Genomic DNA, 19,400 nt, shown 5'->3' with positions numbered 1-19,400 from the left:
AGGATGGATTGGATCATATATACCTAAACTGCCATCAATCTTATAAAATGGTTAGTAACTTAGGTTTTGACTCTGTCATTCAGGACCAAACAGCGGGCATACATGACGCCTGGTTTACTTTGCTGATGTGTGTCTGGATTTTATAAGATTCTCATTTCCCTCCAAAGGGCTTGTATTTGTGGAGTAGCTCTTGTTCAAGCTTTGTTTCTTTTAAAGCCAGTCTTGGCAACTGACATGCAAGTATAAAGTGTAATACTTACATATTTCCTGATTTTCCTTCATGACCATCACATTGTGAACAAAATTAATGCCATCATGGTGAGATGATTCCTATTATCACTACTCTGGCTAATTTGTAATAGAGACTGTATTGTGCTTTCTTGGTGCCTTCAGAGTCTTAAACTGAATATATAGCTCCTCTAACCATTTTCCTTGCCTTTCAGAGGCACACTTGATTTTGTTTTGGGTGCATTTAAATATTAACACAGACAGCTGGGATGTATTGTTTGAAGTGTAGCTCCAATTCATTTTGGATTCTGGGCACCTGTGATACTTGTCTTCTGACACATCAGGGCAGTCAGGTGTGGGCTCACCACAGAAGAAATTTGCATCCATGAAGTGGCTGGGAGGGGAGGGCTTTGAACACTATAGCAGGCAGATGGAAGCTCTTGATAATGGGGTAGAAAACTGGATTCATTTTGAGTTTTCAAAGAAATGCATCATTAAACAGTGCTTCTTTTCTGAGCATTGCTGGCCTTGGAGGGTTTCAGGTTTCATATCTTCAGATATAATAGGTGACTCTGGGATACAGAGTTTGTGAAGGACTGGTTCTTAATCATGGGGTGGCTCCCAGGCCTGAGACTGTGCTGTGTTTGGATGGTAGAGGCTGGAGCTCTGTGCCATGCATGCTTATGTTGGATTCCTTGATCTGCTGCATACTCAGTGTCCCTGAGCGTTCATTCCTCCATCTGTAAAAGAGATGGAATGACTCCTTGCTCAGTGAATATTAAATAAGGCTGGACGCACTTTGCACCTAGGGTATAGACTTATACACACAGTTGGAACCAAAGCTGCGAGTTCCAGGTCTGCTAGTTGTTAAAGTTACTCAACTACTCTAAGCTGTCGTTTGCTTATCAATAGAATGGGCCTGTTACTGAAACAGTGCATCTGTTGCCTGGTGGTGTGTTGCAAATTATACAAGATAATGCATGTAAAGGGTTTAGTGCACCTTGGGTTCATGGTACGGAGAAAAGATTCACTGTAGTTTGGTCAGACGGTAAAGAATCTGCCTGCCAGCGCAGGAGAGCAGGATTCGAACCCTGGGTCAAGAAGATCTTGGAGAAGGGAATGGCAACCTGCTCCAGTATTCTTACCTGGAAATGCCCCTGAACAGAGGAGCCTGGCAGGCTACAATCTATGGGGTCGTGAAGAGTTGGACATGCCTGAGCGACCTAACACATACACAAGCTATTGTTAGTATTAATGATAATCCTTGTAATCTCCTGAGGTTCTCCTGTAGTTGTTGTTCTATAAAGTCAGGAAGTTCTATTCAGCTACCCCAAGGTCTGTGCTTCTAGGCAGTTACAGAGCTGTGTGCATTTGACACCGCTCCTGGTGCAGCAGGGGGACGGTTTTGACTCACTGCACCTCTCCTGTCTTGCAGCGTTGACGGAGGGCTACGTGGGGACCCTGCACGAGAACAGACAGGGCAGCTCGGTGCAGGCGCAGATCCGCAGGCGCAAGGCTTCGGGCGACCCATACTGGGCCTACTCGGGTAAGTTGACTTGTCCCATCGTGATCATACGGGCCAGTTCACGTCCCATTACACTTACTCAAAGGCACACTTTTAATCAGTTTCACGCCTGATTTCTGTTTGTTCAAACCTTTTGTAGTTCCCTGAAAGTTGAAATATTCAAGCCTGTTTTTCCTCAAGGTGATAAGTACCTTAATTTATCTCTCCCACCTGTTTCCTCAACCTGCCTTTTCCCCTCAATTTGCATTTATTTCTGAACTTTACTTGTTAATGAGTTATTGTACCAAACTTGTAATTTTCCGAAAGACGTGGCCTTTTCTTGTCTCTTCCCAGAGGCTGTGATTTCAGAGAGCAGAAAATATAAGCTTTGTCTCAAGCTGCTAAATATCTGCTAAATATTGCAAAGCATCACGTATCAAAATGACCTATTATGCTTTAATCTAAGAAACGCAACTTTATTTTCTAATCAGATCTTGCTAGTTTTATATATTTCAGCCCACTGCGATATTGCTGTAGCTCTTTTCAATTTTTATTTTCACTTTTCGCCTTGGAGTCAGTGAAGAGAGAGTATACATTATTACAACTCTGAGTACTACTTTGGAAATAATTTTCTTACATTTTAAGGGGCAAAAAAAAAAAATCTACAAGAATATACAGGCCTTTCTGGTTTATGCGTCTAACAACTATCAAAAAAAAGACAGGTGATCTAAATCTCTCTAAAAGAGATTTTGATGCTCAAAAATATATGGGAAATGTATTTTTAGCTAATTAAGGAGGAATTTTTGAGCAAGATAGACCACTTTGGAAATCACTATAGCACTGAATAATTCAAATTTTTTTATGAAAGTGCTTGGAGGCACAGAGTATTAGTCTCAATAATAAATGTATGCATTTTCTATGTTGTGGCTCATAGAACTGAAAGGTATTATTGTCATGATTATACCCTGGTCTTAAACCCTGAATTTCCACCTGCAAATCCTGTTAAGTTTATGTCAGTATAAAATTTATAGGCCTGATCTTTAATTACACCTTATCTATTGGCTTTTTGCATCCTTTTGTCTATTGATAAATCTCCTGCCCCTCTAGGGAGAATAGACTATCTATTTTGTTTTGCAAGAACAGATAGTGATTCTGAAGTCTTCCATCACACCCCATTCCTTGAGATTAGAATTATCTAATTAGAAATTTTTTTGTCACCATTTCTGATAAATGAAGGAAATTGGGAGATGAAGGCTGAAATTATATATATCGGTTCCTGCCAAGAAACCCGAAGAAAATTTATCATTTTGTTTTCTGTGGCTCTGATAGAAGTTAAGAAGAGGCATAAAGTGGCCTGCTGTTTACATTTCATCAATTTTGAAAATAATGCTGTTGGGAAATAGGAAATTATATGACATCAGCATGTACGGTTGCAGACGGCAGTGACTTTTCCCATTATTTAGTTAAGAGTGGGCATAATTAGTAGTGTGGTCTTTGGGGTGGAGCAGTGGTTGATCGTCTTAACTCTGGACTTGACGAGTCTCCATTTTGTATTTCTGGAATGCATTGTGTCTGGATTTGAAAACTGCTTATATCGGTGGACTTCCCTGGTGGCTGAGATGGTAAATTGTCTGTCTATAATGCGAGAGACCTGGGTTTGATCCCTGGGTTGGGAAGATACCCTGGAGAAGGAAATGGCAACCCACTCCAGTACTCTTGACTTGAAAATCCCATGGACGGAGGAACTCAGTGCAGGCTACTGTCCATGGGGTCGCAAAGAGTCGGGCATGACTGAGTGACTTCAGTTTCTTTGTATCGGTGGAAAAGCTCATAGGTTATCTTCAGTGGGTTGGCATGCTCTTCATAAAGAATCTGGTAGTCTTGGGCCTTGTAGGGCATGGGGTCTCTGTTGCAGCTATTCAGCTCTGTTGTTGTAGTGCAGAGGCAGCCATAGGTAGATGGACAAACTAGCTGTGTCCTCACAGAAATGTATTTATGACAACGAAATTTGAATTTATTATAATTTTCATGTGTCAGGAAATCTTATATTTTAGTCTTTTTTCCCCCAACCTTTTAAAAGTAGAGAAACCATTCTTTGCAGGCTGTACTAAAATTGGTGGCTGGTTGGATAGGGTGCACAAGCTGTAGTTTGTCAACCCTTGTTTTAGTTGTACTTTTTTCTGGAGCCAGGATAAGGCAGTTATTTGAAGAATCCCTTAGAAGGGTATAGACTGGCTTAGAAGAATCACTGAGGTAACTTGCTAGGCATAATGGGGAAAACAAAAGTAAAAGGAGAAGAAAAGCATAAGAGAGTCACCAGCTGAGGTGTATAGTCATCTTCTGGAACATTCCATGGTATCAATGGTTATTTTCAATAAAGTGGTGAAATACTGGTTTTCACATCAAGAAGTCTTAGGATGTTCTTTGGCACTTGAACTGCACTTCCCTGTAGAGGGAAATGGTTTTGAATTGAGCAATAGTGAAGTAGTCCACTTCATGAGAGAGGGGTTTAATGGTCCAGGTGTTAACCTCATGACTCTAATTCACAAATTTGTATTAGTTCTTCCTAAGATAAGGCACTGATATACTTTGGGGGTGGGGGTTGGTGTTGTGTGTGACAGAGTGATTTTTCAAGTCATGTATGTAGACTGTGATTCAATTTAATATCTACCATTAATATCTCTTAATATCTTTATGATGTTGGGAAGGCATTTAACTGCTTGGAGCCTCAGTCTTCCCATCTTTGAAAAAGGAATTATTAATAGAACTTCCCTCATAAAGCTGTTAATGGGAATGAAATGAGATGTGTGTGAAAAATTTAACAAATTCTGGGCATAAAGTGCCTAATGTTACTTTTTGCTATTTTTCACACTATTAGTACTTTTGTTACTGGTGATACTGTTGTTATTGGAATTCTCTTCTGGGTGCTATGATTGTTACTGGGAGATCCCTAGGTAATCCTTGGAGCTCAGCAAGCTAAATTCTGTCAGCCATAATTCATAAGAATTGCCCATTTGAGATTTGGGAATGAGGGTTCAGCGAACAATCTATCCTCAAGTTCAGGGCTTGGCAGACTACAAACGTCCACCTGTATTTGTGTGTAAAGTTTTATTGGGACACAACCATATCCATTTTGTTGGCTATTGTTGATGGCTGCTTTCATGTTAAGACTGCAGAGTTGAATAGTTACCACACAGAACTTTGACCAAGAAGCCTAGACTATTATCAGTTAGCCCTTTACAGAAAAGGTTTGCCAGCTCCTGATCACATTGGTACAGCCGGGGGTTTTGAGCAGATGTTCAGTTCAGTTCAGTTCAGTTGCTCAGTCGTGTCCAACTCTTTGCGACCCCATGAATCGCAGCACGCCAGGCCTCCTTGTCCATCACCAACTCCCAGAGTTTACTCAAACTCATGTCCATCGAGTCGGTGATGCCATCCAGCCATCTCATCCTCTGTCGTCCCCTTTCCCTCCTGCCCCCATGAGCAGATGTTAGCCTGACTCAGAAACAAAACTGTGCGGAGATTTGGAACATGTCTCTCTTTTTCTTCTGGCCTTGCATCTCCCTTGAGCTGAAATGTCCCCAGCAAATGTTCTAGTTAGCATTCACAGTGATTCCTGTGTTCCTGCTTTTGAAAAGTTCTGGGAAGAATACAGATGAGGAAGTGATATGTTTTAGGAGGTGGAACAGGGAGAGGAATCGGTGTTGGTGGTCCTGGGGCCCCTGGGTTCTGGTGTCCTTCATCATTAGGTTGCCTTTGGGTACAGGGTGGGGTTTGGTGAATGATGCTGATCTGATTATTCTGGTAGCAGCCCACCGGTCACTTGAGGAGAGTTATATAAGTAGTTGAGCTGTGGAGAACTTGTTTTAAGGATATTGTCATGATCATACTTCATTAATAGTGTGACTTACTACGTTAGGACTAGGCAAGTGATTTCAATGTCACTGCATCATCTTGGATAATATTTATATTTGAAAATGATCAACAGCCTTACTTCATAGGCGTATTGTGTGATGCCACTGTGCACACCAGCAGCTTAGGAGGACTGTTTATTGAGGAGCCTGGAGACTGGTGTTTTAGTCCCGTTGTGCCCTTCTGAGGATAGACTGTCTCTCTGGTTCTTAGTTATTTCTACTCTAAAAAGGAGTGGTCATAATGTGTGAGTTTAGTGTGAAAACATCATGCATTGGAGAAATGAAACAGAACATAAATGTAAGATTATTATCATTAACTGTTAATAATAATGAAACTTCAAGATTGCTTTATATCTTTGGATATATTTTCCTTATACCAAGAACAGGATAAAGGGGGGGGGGACACCTTTTGGTGTATTTCATACAGAATTACATTGAGAAAAACAGTAACAATAATTTAGGTGTCTACTGGAAATATTAAAACACCTGCAATGCAGGAGACCTGGGTTCGATCCCTGAGTTGGGAAGATCCCCTGGAGAAGGGAATAGCTACCCACTCCAGTATTCTGGCCTGGAGAAATCCATGTATATGGGATCACAGAGTCCGACACGACTGAGCAACTTTCACTTTTTTTACTTCTCTTCTATTGGTTTTCTTGACTAAAACACAGCTATTTTTTCTGTGTTATTTGAGGTGATGACAGCTCATGAATTTTGGAGTTCGCCCAGAACTTCTGTAAGTATTACACAAAAAGTAACACATGCTAGGTAGGTCATTGTTGCCGGAAAGGGAAATGAGAAACAAATTTGGAGCAAGTTCAAGTAGAAATTTGAGGCATTTTTATAAAGCTTTCTGTTTCCTCTCCGCCCCCTCAAAGACTTAGGGAAAAACAGGTGGTGGGTTTCTCCTCCCACGCCGTTTTAATTTATCCTCTTCGGTGGTTTTCTTCATTTTTAATAATCTGTATCTCATGTTCTTTTTGTGTAGATAGATTCTGTGAATCAATTCGGGTGGGGGGGCATTTCTAACTTTTAGAGGACTCCAAAATTGAGATATGCCATGAGCAAAATTCCTTGAAAGAAGTGTCTGGTGTGGCACCAGGTGAAGGTCAAGCAGGATTGCTCTCAGAGGCATTCCTTCCTGGCCAGGAAATTGTGGGATGAGATTTCCAGGGGCCTTGCTGGTTGTCCTGGGGTTTGATGACTTGCTCAGCTCTAAAATGGAGATAAAAGGACATACCTTATATGGCATTGAGAGCTAGCAGTAATACATGTACTCACCGGGTATGGCTGTTAATCACATGGCCACCCCACTGCACTGTGCATATGAACATCTTGTTTTATAACATGCGTGTGTGTGTGTGTGTGTGTGAGAGAGAGAGAGAGAAGGGAAAAGGGAAGGGAAAGAGGCAGAGAGAGAGAGTTTTCCCGAGCTAAATGTAGAGTTTTTAAGGACAAAGATTATAGCTTATTATTCTTGTTTTTCCTGCTGTGTGCCAGAATATCTCCTCTTGTATGTATTTGGAACATATTTTTCAAGTAGGTGAATGCATGGATGGATAAATGAATTCATACCAGAGTCTGGAACTCACGAAGGGGATCTTGCCGTGAAATCCAGATACGTTAGTGGGTGATTTACAAAAGGTTTTGCCGTTGGATCCTTTTAAGTAACGAGCTCCCCTGGTGAACGTAAGACATAATTAAATTCCTAAAGTAACATTTCCATGCCTATTTCTAATAACATCTGTACAGGGTAAAGCAAAATACACAAATGCCTGCCCAGGTCTGCTTTTGTCATTAGAAGAGTGGAAAGCACTGTGGAACCTTCCAGTTTAATGTTAATATTGTCATGTGATGTGCCCCACTCCCGATACCTCCTACAGAGTCTCCTAAGGGAATCATTTCCCTGGAGACATTCCCTTTGCCGCAGAGACCTTCTGATCTGATGGGACCACACTGTTGAGATCGAGTCTCGTTAAGTCCCGGCTCAAGGCTATGTCTACCTGACTGCGCTCTCTTTGCTCATCAGTTTGCTCTTTATTTTTGACAATGAGTTTCTATCTTCTTTACAATTCTCTAGTAATCTATTTACAGTTTCAAAGTAGAAGTTATTGTGTGCCAGCTGTTGTGGTGTAGTGGGAGGGGCCAGAGAAATTCCTCAGAATGGCTCCTGCCAGCTTCCCTTAGAGATGGACAGGTGTTTGCCAGGACTGCAGAAGCCTGGAGGCATAAACAGCCTAGCCTTGACTGGGGAGCTGGAAGTACCTCACTGGGTCTGGGGCGTGTGGTCAAGTGGAAGGAGTTAAGGGAATAACACAGAGTATCGGAAGTAGACCAGGAGGGGTCCAACAGAATTCTACTAGTGACCTAGAACTCTGAGGGACACATTTAAGGCTTTTATGGTGAAAATGGTCTAAGTTGGTTTTATGTTTGAGTGAGACCTCAGGTTGTAGGATTAAGGATTGGTCAGCACGGGAAGAGAGCAGAAACTGTGAGAAATGTTGAGGTTGTATTGTCAGGAATTTGAGACATGAAAGAGCCAGTGGGAATTGATTACATTTTGTATATGAAAGAGAAAGCAAATGAATTGTCTGGGATGTTCCCCAGAATGATTGAAGAGGGCACTGCATTTAATTTAAATGAGTAAGTGAGGAATGGTGGGTTGGTTGTAAAGATAAATTTGGACTTGAACCTATTAAGACATGGTATAGTATTTTGTTCATATTTTACACCCTTTAAACTTTATGTTTCTTGAGCAGAACCTTTGTCTGTAATTAATCTTTATACCTCCCTGTTTCTACCTTAATGTTTTGAAATAGAAATAGTTTATGGGACAAAGTACAAGCTATTTTTTCCTGTAGGTACTCGTTGTTGTTATTTTTCTTTTTGCACTTGATCTATGATTACAAGGATAGATAGAGTGAGAAAAAAACACGTGTGGTCACACAGTAATCAGGACTTTATGTATAAAAGAGAAAAATGTGGTGCCATATGCCTTAGGTACCTTGAACATTTTTCCGTGCAGACTTTGGCTTTTTTCTCTTCCATCGTTTGAACAAAATTATTCTAGTAACTTAGAGATGTGTTCTTTATCTTCTTCTTTTTAACTTTGTTCTAATCTGTGCCACTTGAGTTCAAACATTTCTTGGCATCTTCTCTCTGGAAGTGGTTTCACAAGCGTTTGTAAAGCTAACAGATGCTACGGTATGTTGTAAGAGGACATCAATAAACTCCTTAGGGTCCTTGTGACCCTTGGCAAAAGCATATTAGTAGATGAAGTTTTATTCAATGCTGGGTTGGTATCAAGTGCTGTGTAACAGTGATAAAAGTTTCAATTGTTGCTATGATGAGATGTTTAAAACGTGGGTAAATGGAAGGCTGAAAGTTTGGGTTTTAATTCGGCCTTGAAGGTAGCAGGTTGATGGAGCCTTTTTTTTTTTTTTTTTTAAGGACTCTGGCATAATCTATGAAAATATTGAATGTTGGTAGTCTTTGATGTAGCGCCTGTGCTTCTAGGAATTTGTCTTTCAGAAACACTTGTATGTATCCACAGCGTGCCATTGTGAGTGTAACAGCCTAAAGAACCATCAGTGGTGACTTGGGTAATTTTAGTACATCCTTATCATGAAATGCTTAGTAAACATGTACCAATATGAACGAGGTTGAACTACAAGATGCATAAAATAATTTGGGTAATAGGTCTCATCAGTAAATAGAACGAAAAGTTGGGAGACTGTACACAAAGGTTAATTGTGATTATCAGTGAGAAATGGTGGATACTGCCTTTTTACATTTATATGTATACAATATTATAATATCTTATAGAAATATATCTGGAATGTTTTATTTTATTATGCCAATACATTCATAGTATTTCCTAAGATAATTCTTTTATAATAGATGGCTGAGTTTCATCAAATTTAGGCAGTTTTCTTTGTAACTATTAATATTTCGAGGGGAGAGGAAGAAGAAGAAAAAACTGCAAAGAAAGCCAGAAGGAAAGGAAAAGCCTTTTTTGTCTCTTTAATTGGCTATATCTACATTTTTCAAGTGAAATATTTTCACTGGCATTTCAAATTTTATAAGATGCTGATATGAGCCATGCAGAAATTAATGCACTGATATTGATGCAGTTTGAACATCAAGATTTATTGTACAGAGCAGTAGATATTGACGCAGGCAGAGGTAAGGTCAATATTTGCTTTGATATAACATAAATCTTAATATTTAGTAATCTTTACATTTAGTGGGTCTACAGAAGGCATACAGAGAATTATCTATAAGTATGTATTTTTCATACCTGTGATGGATCAAAGTCAGACATCTTTTTTCCTGGTCATAAATTTGAAAGGATGATACTCTCTCCTTTAAAACTGGTATCTTTGGGGCAGGGGCCGGATGAGTATGGGTTAGTAGAGGAACATGATTAAAGATTCAAAGGAATAGCATACCTAACCTTACACATGCCTGATAATTGGAAAGCCAGTGATTTGCAATGTGCTGTGTGATTTACTTAAAGGCTACTCGTTTTCCTTTGTAACCTAACAAAATGTACTCATTTATTATATACAGTTTGGTTCGTAAAACCCACTTTCTGACTGTATAAAAGAGAGAAACGTTTCTGTCATTCCCTTTGGATATTGTTAAGTTCTGTTATGTGAAAATTTTTGGCAAATAAAATATTATTCATATATATCTTGCTGAGTAACATTTTATTGGGTTTCCCTTGCAATCATTAAGATGAACTACACCCTTATTCCTTATCTTTTCTCTTCTCTTGCTGAGGTGAGCCTTACAAAAGTAGGGGAAAGCTTACTGAATTTCATTAGCTTTTGAACTTTTATCAATAGTATTGCCATTACGTGGCTGAAATGTCTACTGTGTGCCTAAAGAGGGCTCTTCTATTTGTTTACATATAGACAGGAACTTAGTTTAAGCTCAAGTTTAATCTTGTATTTGAGCAAAAGTGTTAAGTGATTTATGGTTGTGTTGTGGTGAGTCCACCTTGAATATTGCTCCTGTCTGATACCCATGCAAAATGCTGTCTTTGGTCTTCAATAGTTTGTTAAGTGATCCTGAAATTAATCTCACTTCCATCTCTCAGCTGCTAATTTCCCATGACCCTATTTGAGATCAGTAGCATTAAACGTAGTACATCTTCTTGGTTTTCTTCCTTGCTATTAAAAGTTAACCTTTCCTCCATTTCAGTTATATTAAACTCTGTATTTTATCATGTAATTAAGACTTTGTTTAGGTGAAAAAAATAAAACAAATCAGTAGTAGGTGTATCATGTGGAACCTTGCCTTCTTGAAAAATGCTTTCTGGTAACTTTAGGAATCCTTGCTTTTCATTAATAATACTACAGTGTATAATAAATAATGTTTTCCCTGAGTGTAGTATTAAATGTGATTTTTATGTCATGTGAAAAATGACTCTACTGTGGTATAAGTACTTGACTTTAGCATAATAAAGTCATTTCTTCTTAAGTTCTTTATCAAGGAGAAACTCACAATTTAGTGCTAATAGGTCTATAATAATTGTCTGTCACTTGCCAATATCACTTTTTAAAAGAAACAGGTCTTGCCCAGGGCTTTCACCTGGAAGAGTATTTTAGAATTTGATCCTGTGACTTTCATTATATCCTGGTATCCCTAATTTATGAAAGGCTGTGCTTGTTTTCTGTTTTGGTGTGTTAAGATTCCTATTAATTACATATTTAAGATTTTATAAAAAGTTAGCCAGTTTAAGAATAAAAGTTAAAAGTCAGCAATTGTACAGCTGGGTGTTCCAATATCACAAAATAAGTCTTCACTAGGAGATGTTATCACCATTTTGGAAGGATTGAAAAGCCTCTTATATGCCATACAATCAACCTGCATCTCTGCTGAGAAAAAAATCATGAAGGGTATCAGTTCAGTTCAGTTCAGTCGCTCAGTCGTGTCTGACTCTCTGTGACCCCATGAATTGCAGCACGCCAGGCCTCCCTGTCCATCACCGACTCCTGGAGTTCACTCAACCTCATATCCATCGAGTTGGTGATGCCATCCAGCCATCTCATCCTCTGTCATCCCCTTCTCTTCCTGTCCCCAATCCCTCCCAGCATCAGAGTCTTTTCCAATGAGTCAACTCTTCTCATCAGGTGGCCAAAGTACTGGAGTTTCAGCTTTAGCATCATTCCTTCCGAAGAACACCCAGGACTGATCTACTTTAGAATGGACTGGTTGGATCTCCTTGCAGTCCAAGGGATTCTCAAGAGTCTTCTCCAACACCACAGTTCAAAAGCATCAATTCTTTGGCGCTCAGCTTTCTTCACAGTCCAACTCTCACATCCATACATGACCACAGGAAAAACTATAGCCTTGACTAGACGGACCTTTGTTGGCAAAGTAATATCTCTGGTTTTGAATATGCTATCTATGTTGGTCATAACTTTCCTTCCAAGGAGTAAGCGTCTTTTAATTTCATGGCTGCAATCACCATCTGCAGTGATTTTGGAGCCCCCAAAAATAAAGTCTGACACTATTTCCACTGTTTCCCCATGAAGGTTATAGATATTCTTAAATTGGCTTAAAAATTGAGGAGATTATTTAGTGTCGTAATTTTAAGAAGTATAACTCTTTGTATGTCCTGGCACTGGTACAGCCATGTAGATGATTAAAAATCCTAAAAACACACTGGCCCAATCCCCCTGAATTTCCCCTTCATCTCTGCCTCGACCACTGCTGTTCTGGGACCTTAGGATTGAATACCTGCCCTCTACCATCCATTGTTAGTGTTCATTGCCTCTGATTTGTTAAACGTTTTACATTATTATCCCTGCATCCATGATGGAGTGAATTTCAGACAGTGAATGTGTGGACTGTGGGCTGTTTTAAGTTATGTGTTATCCTCTGGAACCCACTTAATGAATTTTGGTTACCTTGAGATATTCATTGAGTTTGGGAAGCCACTGGATCCAAATTTCCTGTTTGTGTTAATCCACTTTCTCCAAGTCTGATGGCCATTCCCTGGGAGGAAAACGAGCTGCTTCTTGAAACTGCATGAAAATCTGCTGCTCCCAAAGGTATCATTTAGTTGCTCCGTCCCCATTATTGTTGGCCTCTTTCCCTCCTGGAACCAGTGTGTCTCTGTCCCCCGTCCCCCCTAGTTCCATGTGTTAGGACAGCACTCTTCCTTTGAGCAGGGTGCCATTAGTACATTTGGTATTGATTGGTTGTTGAGAAGCTTTAGCAGGAAAATGAAATATGAGCCTGTAGGAACTAGACTCTATGATGAGTGTCTGCAAAGATGAGAGAGAAGCCATTTGTGGTGTGTTTCTGCTTCTGGGGCTCTCTGTGATAATGGGAGGTATTTTTTCCTCACTGTTGTGAAGTGCACAGTCCACACTCTCCTCTCGGGAAGTGATTTTGACAGTTATTGAATGTCCTGTGGCTTTTATATTCTTACACCACCTTCTAATGAGGTATCTTTAGAACATCCTTTTTGTGTAAAGTTTGCCCTTTCTCTCACCATTCACTGGGGTGTGAAAAGGACGTTTCAACACTTATGGCCAGTTGGACCATGGACCTGCTGTGCCAGCAGGAACAAGTCAAGATTAGCTTCTTTTGTCCTGAGGATTCCTGGCTGGCAGTATTACCAGGATTTTTCTCCCCAGTTCATACTGCAGTCATTTCCAGGGGCATGTCTGTGTATAAGGATTTGCTTTTGTATCGGTTACCACGGTTTAGCATCTGGAAAAGACCTGCGGACTCTCCTGTCTTAATAATAAGAGCAATATATCTCTAAACTTATGTGTCTAGAGGGCAGAGCACCTTTGTACTCTGCCACCTGTAAGGTACACTCCATGTTGTTTATGTTACACCAACCAACCTTAGCTGGTAGACTTGGTACTTTGAATCCCTTTTCTAATGGCTGTAATATGACTTCCGCAGTTCTGGAGGTCAAACGCAGAGGTATAAAGTCCAGAGAAAGAGAAAGTATGACTTTCCGATGTCTCTGTTGAAGAGCAAGTAAAATCTGCCTCAGAGCACCCCTCCCTTGGACTATCAACCCTTCTACCTCATTGGTCAGAACTGAATCACGTGTTCAAGATTCATCCAGTCACTGGCAAGAGAAATGGAGTTAGCTTGATTGGCTCAGACTAGTCAAAGTGTACGTAGAAGAGGTAGGGGGCATGCAGGGCAGTCGGCTGAGTAAGCCCTTGGTGCCTTGTCCTTTCAGGTCTTAAAAGCTAAGCGATCTCACGGAACTTAAAGGGAAGGAGTTACAGGGAAGACATTTCTTTCCTTTTGAGCTGAGTTCTTGATTTCAGAAGTCTGAAGTGGTTGTAAATAAAGTAATAAGTTTCCATGGATTAGGGAGTCTTTATAACATTCAGTTAATGTCTAGTTAATCCTGTTAGCACTGGTTATACATGGCTGCTGCTGCTGCTGCTGAGTCGCTTCAGTCGTGTCCGACTCTGTGCGGATTCTCCAGGCAAGAACACTGGAGTGGGTTGCCATCTCCTTTTCCGTGGCTATTTCCATTTAAAATCAAATGAAAAATCACAGTAGTTGAAATTCAAATTCTTGGTAGCCACAAATGGCTAATGGCTACCTTTTCACACTGCTCAAGATATAGAACTTTTCCAGCTTTGCACAAAAGACTTCTGGACAGTGCTATTCAGAGGAGTTATACGTTACAGGCAACAGCAGTTAACATTTACTGAGTCTGTCTCAGGCACTGGGGGGAATTGCTTTGTCTCTGTTGACTGCTGTTCACACCAGCCCTCTGAGATACACCCTTTTTATAGAAAGGAAAGTCTCTGTGGGGAAGTGGCTTCCCAAGGAGCAAGTTAGAGGCCTCTCCTGAGTAGTGACCCCTGTCTGCCTGTCCGACCCTCCTAGTCACTGGCGCTCAGTTTGAAAGTGGGGCAATCTGATACTTGCATCCATTCCCCTAAGTGGAAAGCATTAGGTGCAGATGCTCATTTAAGATCTTCCTGAAAAACTTGCATGTGCTTCAAGTGTTCAAGATTCTCAAATTCAGGAATGGCCCCATAGACCTCCTTTCACTTTGTCAGTCTTGGGGAGTTATAGCTCTTAAGCATGAATTTTGCCAAGGATCTGTATCTTTGCCTAAAATAAGAACTGACAGTGATTGACTTGTGTATGTGTGTGTGTGCTCTCCGGAGTTCAATGTATTGAATTTTTCACTGAAAGGGTGTTGCTCAAAAACTGGCCACAAGGCATGCTTAAGTCCAGGTTCTAGGGTCACAACAGAGAATAAAATACACAGAATTCCATTTTTACCTGGTGGAGACTGACAGTGTTACATGCACAAAATAATATGTAATCTCATCAAGTAATACTATAAAAAATACTCTTAACTCCAGCAAAGGGAAGCGAGGCCTTCATGGGGCATTCCTGAATCTGAGAAGCTTGTGTATGTCTGAAAAGCATGCATATGTCTTGGATCATATGCACATTTTTTCAGGAAGATCTTAAATCAACATCTGTACTTAATGCTTTCCACTTATGAGAATGGATGCCAGTATCAGGTTGTCCCTTAAAGTCTGTCCCCCACGATGCTGTAAGAAAGAGTTGCCCCTTTCTAGCTAGCTATGGATCCATTTCCTGAATAGAGCATGTGGCAGGCTGTGTTGTGCAGATTTCCTAAGGTATTACAGGACCAGGTGAGTGGCATGTTGTTCAGCCCTCTCTGAAGACTGGAGAGGAGAAATAGAAAGCTTGACAAGTTGACCATTCTGGAAGTCTTTGCATGAAATCATAAAGGAAGGCATCACAACTCTGGTTGTGGTGAAAAGCCCACATCTCATATTGTGTGGAGGCAATGAATGATAGCCAGGCTGCAGTAAAGAGGTGATGAGATTGCTTTTATTATTACTGTTGTATTTTTGAGGTCCCTGGTGACTGTTCCATGTGTCAATCCTTTGACCTAAGAGGCTGTTATGAAATAATACCTACTTCAGTATTGCTAACCATGAAGGACCCTCCAGAATAGCTGATCAAGCTGCTGTAGCATCATGAGAAAATTTAGTTACCTGGTGTGAACCGTGGTAAGTCACTTCAGAGTTGAGCAGGGCATAGCACACTTTCTTGGGTGATCACTTTTAACAGAGGGAGTGGAAAGGAAAATAGAGCTGTGAATGATGACAGACAGCTAATCGTAAACCAGCTTTTTGTCAAATATCAGCAGCTAAGTATTTTACTTATGTACCTGTTTTAATAATGACCACAGGTTCCTCCTAGAATGGATTCCTTACCTTCTGTATATGGCTTAAACAAAAAGTATACTGTGTGTCGGGGAGGGAGGTATAAGAGTGTGTAATGTGTCTGTACATGTCACGGTGCCCTTAACTTTCTACAGAGCATGTGGTTATTACCTACTTGCTGTGTTCCAAGCCCTCTTGTTCATGTTTAGATATAAAGACAGATTCATGTGGTCACTGCCTCCAGGAGGTCAAAGTCTCTTTTCTTCTCTGTTTTGAAAATGAAATCCATTATCAGTGATAGTCAGTGACTTAGAAGGTTGAATATACCAACATTGAATATATTTATCCTGATACTTCCATATTTCTATAGAAGTATTACTCTCTACTGAGAGCTTGAAAAGGTGTAAGGTCATTCATATACCAGAGTGACCCAGAAATACTCTTTCTTTAAATTGGAATGATAACATCTTATGTAAGTATTTACATCTCCATTTAAATTGTGTTCAGACTTGCACTATTGCAGCTCCCTCCATCTCCAATTCAGGATTCAAATCCAGATGCCTATTTATGGTGAAGGTCATGTGAGAAGCACATTTCTCACCAAAGAAAAGTTGGAATTATCATTGTGTCTTTTTCCTACTCTGGATTCTCTCTCATATCCAAGACTCAAAGGACTTTGTCAATACTGTTGACAGGAGACTTTGTTTTTGGAATATTTTTTTACTTTAAGTTTTTTTCTCCTAGATTTTTGAATCTAACAGCTCTGATTGATGGCAACTTTTCCAGGTCTCCATCTATATATAAAAAGGGTAGATTTGGGATTCCCCATCCCTCTGATGGAAATGCAGACTAAATTATAAAAAGACAGTATGCTCCTATTACAGATGTATTATTTAACATCACTATTATATTAAAATGTTTTTCCCAATTAAAAATGCTTAGTACGAAACAGCTGTTTATTATTAAAATTTTACTTAAGATAACCACACTCCATTTTTTAAAGTAAGTAGTTTTTTGTAGTAAGAAAGGAACACCATGTTCTTTTACACTATCTTTTTTTGGCTTATTCAAATACATCATGATTTCACTGTAGTAAATTATTTTTCCTAATTTCATCATGCAGACTACGACAAAATGCATAGATTCTCAATTAAGTAATTTGTCTAAAGGTAGCTGCAACTGAGTGCTGCCCTTTGCAGAATATGTTTTACTGGATCTTAAGAGCATTTAGGACCCCTTTTTTCATAGGAATTGCTTGACATTTACATATTTTAAGTGATTTTCATGAATCAAGTGAAGCTTAATATAAAAGGTAGAAAATATACACTTTCAGGGTTCAAAGACACTTGAGTGGGTTGTAGAATGCTTAAAATACAAGTTCAGATGAATATTTGGTATTTGATTTTGAGCTCTCATTACAGAACAAAATAGATTTATGCAGTGAGAGGACAGGAAATATAATAATGAAAAATACATTAATTGATTTCAGATTTCTGTCTGTAAAATCTTGGTCATAAATACAGTTATTAGAATCCATGTTTATGGTCTTGAATTTGATAGAGAGAGTTATTCATCTGGAAAGCCAGCAGTCCCACCATTTATCATAATGGATTGTGAATTTATATTTCTGGAACTTAGAAGTGTGATGTATGTCTCTTTTTGGTCGGGACATTTACTGCAGGAATTAATTTTAGACATTGGGAGACTTTTATGACCATTTCAACTGTTAGTTACTTAAAGATTTAAATAATTTTACTGATTTCGTGGTGTAGCCTTTTCAAGAAGAGTTTCTGTGAACAAAAAGAGTGTTATCAGTATGGAATCGTTTGAGTATCTCTGTTTCCCTCTGAACTGAGTTTCATTGTAAGCAGCCTTTGGCAGAGGGCCAAGTAAAGGTGATTGTTCAGAGAGTTGTCCCCAGTCTGTGCCACCTGTGTTCAGTAGGTGGCTAAAAGACTTTGTAGGGCAGGAAAGTCCTGGTGGCAAGGAAGGTCGGGAATTGCTGAGGTGAACATAGTAACCGTGCAGGTATTTTTACTGCAGGATTTGTCATGCTGCTGCTGCTAATTCGCTTCAGTGGTGTCCGACTCTGTGCGACCCCATAGTTCTTTAGTAAGAGTGGATTATTAGAGGATTTGTCATAACCTCTAATAATCCACTCTTACTAAAGAACTGGACACGCCTCCTTCATTGTGCACTCATACACTCCATTAGGAAGGGAGGGGAAGACAGAAGAGGCAGAGGGGTCTGGGGTGGGGAGTGTGTGGGTTGGAGATTGGCTGTCGTGAGCCAGATTATATTGGGAGAAAAAAGGAATAGCAGGTCCTCAGATTGGGACGGTAGAACACATTTCCATACAGTGCCACAAGGAATGAGGCAATGCAGATTTGCTCTTGATTGAGAATCACTGCTTAGTCACTCAGTTGTGTCCGACTCTTTTCTACCCCATCGACTGTAGCCCGCCAGGCTCCTCTGTCCATGGGGATTCTCCAGGCAAGAATACTGGAGTGGGTTGCCATGCCCCTCTCCAAGGAGTCTTTCCAACCCAGAGATCAAACCCAGGTCTCCCATATTGCTGGTGGATTCTTTACTTCCCAAGCCACCAGGGAAGCCCAAAACATAATAATAATAATAGGTCATAACAGGATAGCATATGATGGAATTTTTAGATGGTAAAACTGACTATGGTGTTTGACCTGATAAGCTTTTTAAGATAATTGTGAAAAGTTCCTTACTGCAAGTGGGTGACTTTAAGTATTTCTTACCTTTTTTCTTGGGAGGGGGTAACAGATGTGGCGTGGATTTCATTTCCCTTTGATTTCTGCCATGTCAGCCTTGGAAAGCATGGATGAAATTGATTGTAACTCACACTGGAGATGAAGAACAATGATTAGTTGTCGAATTAATCCCTGGGTTGGAAAGATCCCTTGGAGGACAGAGTGGCAACCCATTCTGTCCAGTTTTCTTGCTTGATAATCTCGTGGACAGAGGAGCCTGGCTGAGCTGCAGTTCATGGGGTTGCAAAGACATGACTGATGATGCACACACACTTACATGTTCGCCCCTGATCTGTATAGTTTGTTGCCTGAATTAAATCACAAAAGTAGACAAGCCCATACTATTCCTTACCTGACTATGTTGTCCTGCCGCATATACAACCATGCATACATATACTTGTTGGTGGGTCTGATTGTGGGCCTAATTTTTTGGATAATTTTCTTAATTTTGCCTACACGTTTTCCCCCTGCATATAATCTCATTCCATTCAGAACATCTCTAATTTCGGTGGAAATGGCTTCATAAAGAATTTAAAACGAGCTGTGATTTGAGATCTTCTTAAAAAAAAAAAAAAAAAAAAACGGAAATTAGATTTATCCAGGTTAGAATTTTATCTAGAATTATAGCTTAATAACTCTTAATATTTTCTAATTCATATTTGAATGCAATTAAAAGTTGGCTTTTTAATTTTGGGAGTGTAAAGGGAGCTTTTTTAACTTCTTTTTGCTTACCAGGGCATCTTTTTTCTTGGCATGGACAGGA

General features: G+C 39.9%; 1 protein-coding gene across 3 annotated transcripts in view; it reads left to right on the top strand.

The window, feature by feature from the left end:
• PTPRG (protein tyrosine phosphatase, receptor type, G) overlaps positions 1 to 19,400 on the top strand; it is a 775,476-nt gene that overhangs the window by 201,688 nt on the left and 554,388 nt on the right. For all 3 annotated transcript variants that reach the window (XM_010851541.1, XM_010851540.1, XM_010851538.1), the window contains one exon: positions 1,664 to 1,774. In XM_010851541.1, the coding sequence (XP_010849843.1) occupies positions 1,664 to 1,774 (111 nt within the window). The remainder of the gene's footprint in view (positions 1 to 1,663; positions 1,775 to 19,400) is intronic.

Source organism: Bison bison, unplaced genomic scaffold, assembly GCF_000754665.1.
Source record: "Bison bison bison isolate TAMUID 2011002044 unplaced genomic scaffold, Bison_UMD1.0 scf7180017864304, whole genome shotgun sequence".
Taxonomy (NCBI): Eukaryota; Metazoa; Chordata; class Mammalia; order Artiodactyla; family Bovidae; genus Bison; species Bison bison.
The sequence above is the reverse complement of the archived record's forward strand: the minus strand, read 5'-3'. Positions and strand labels throughout refer to the sequence as shown.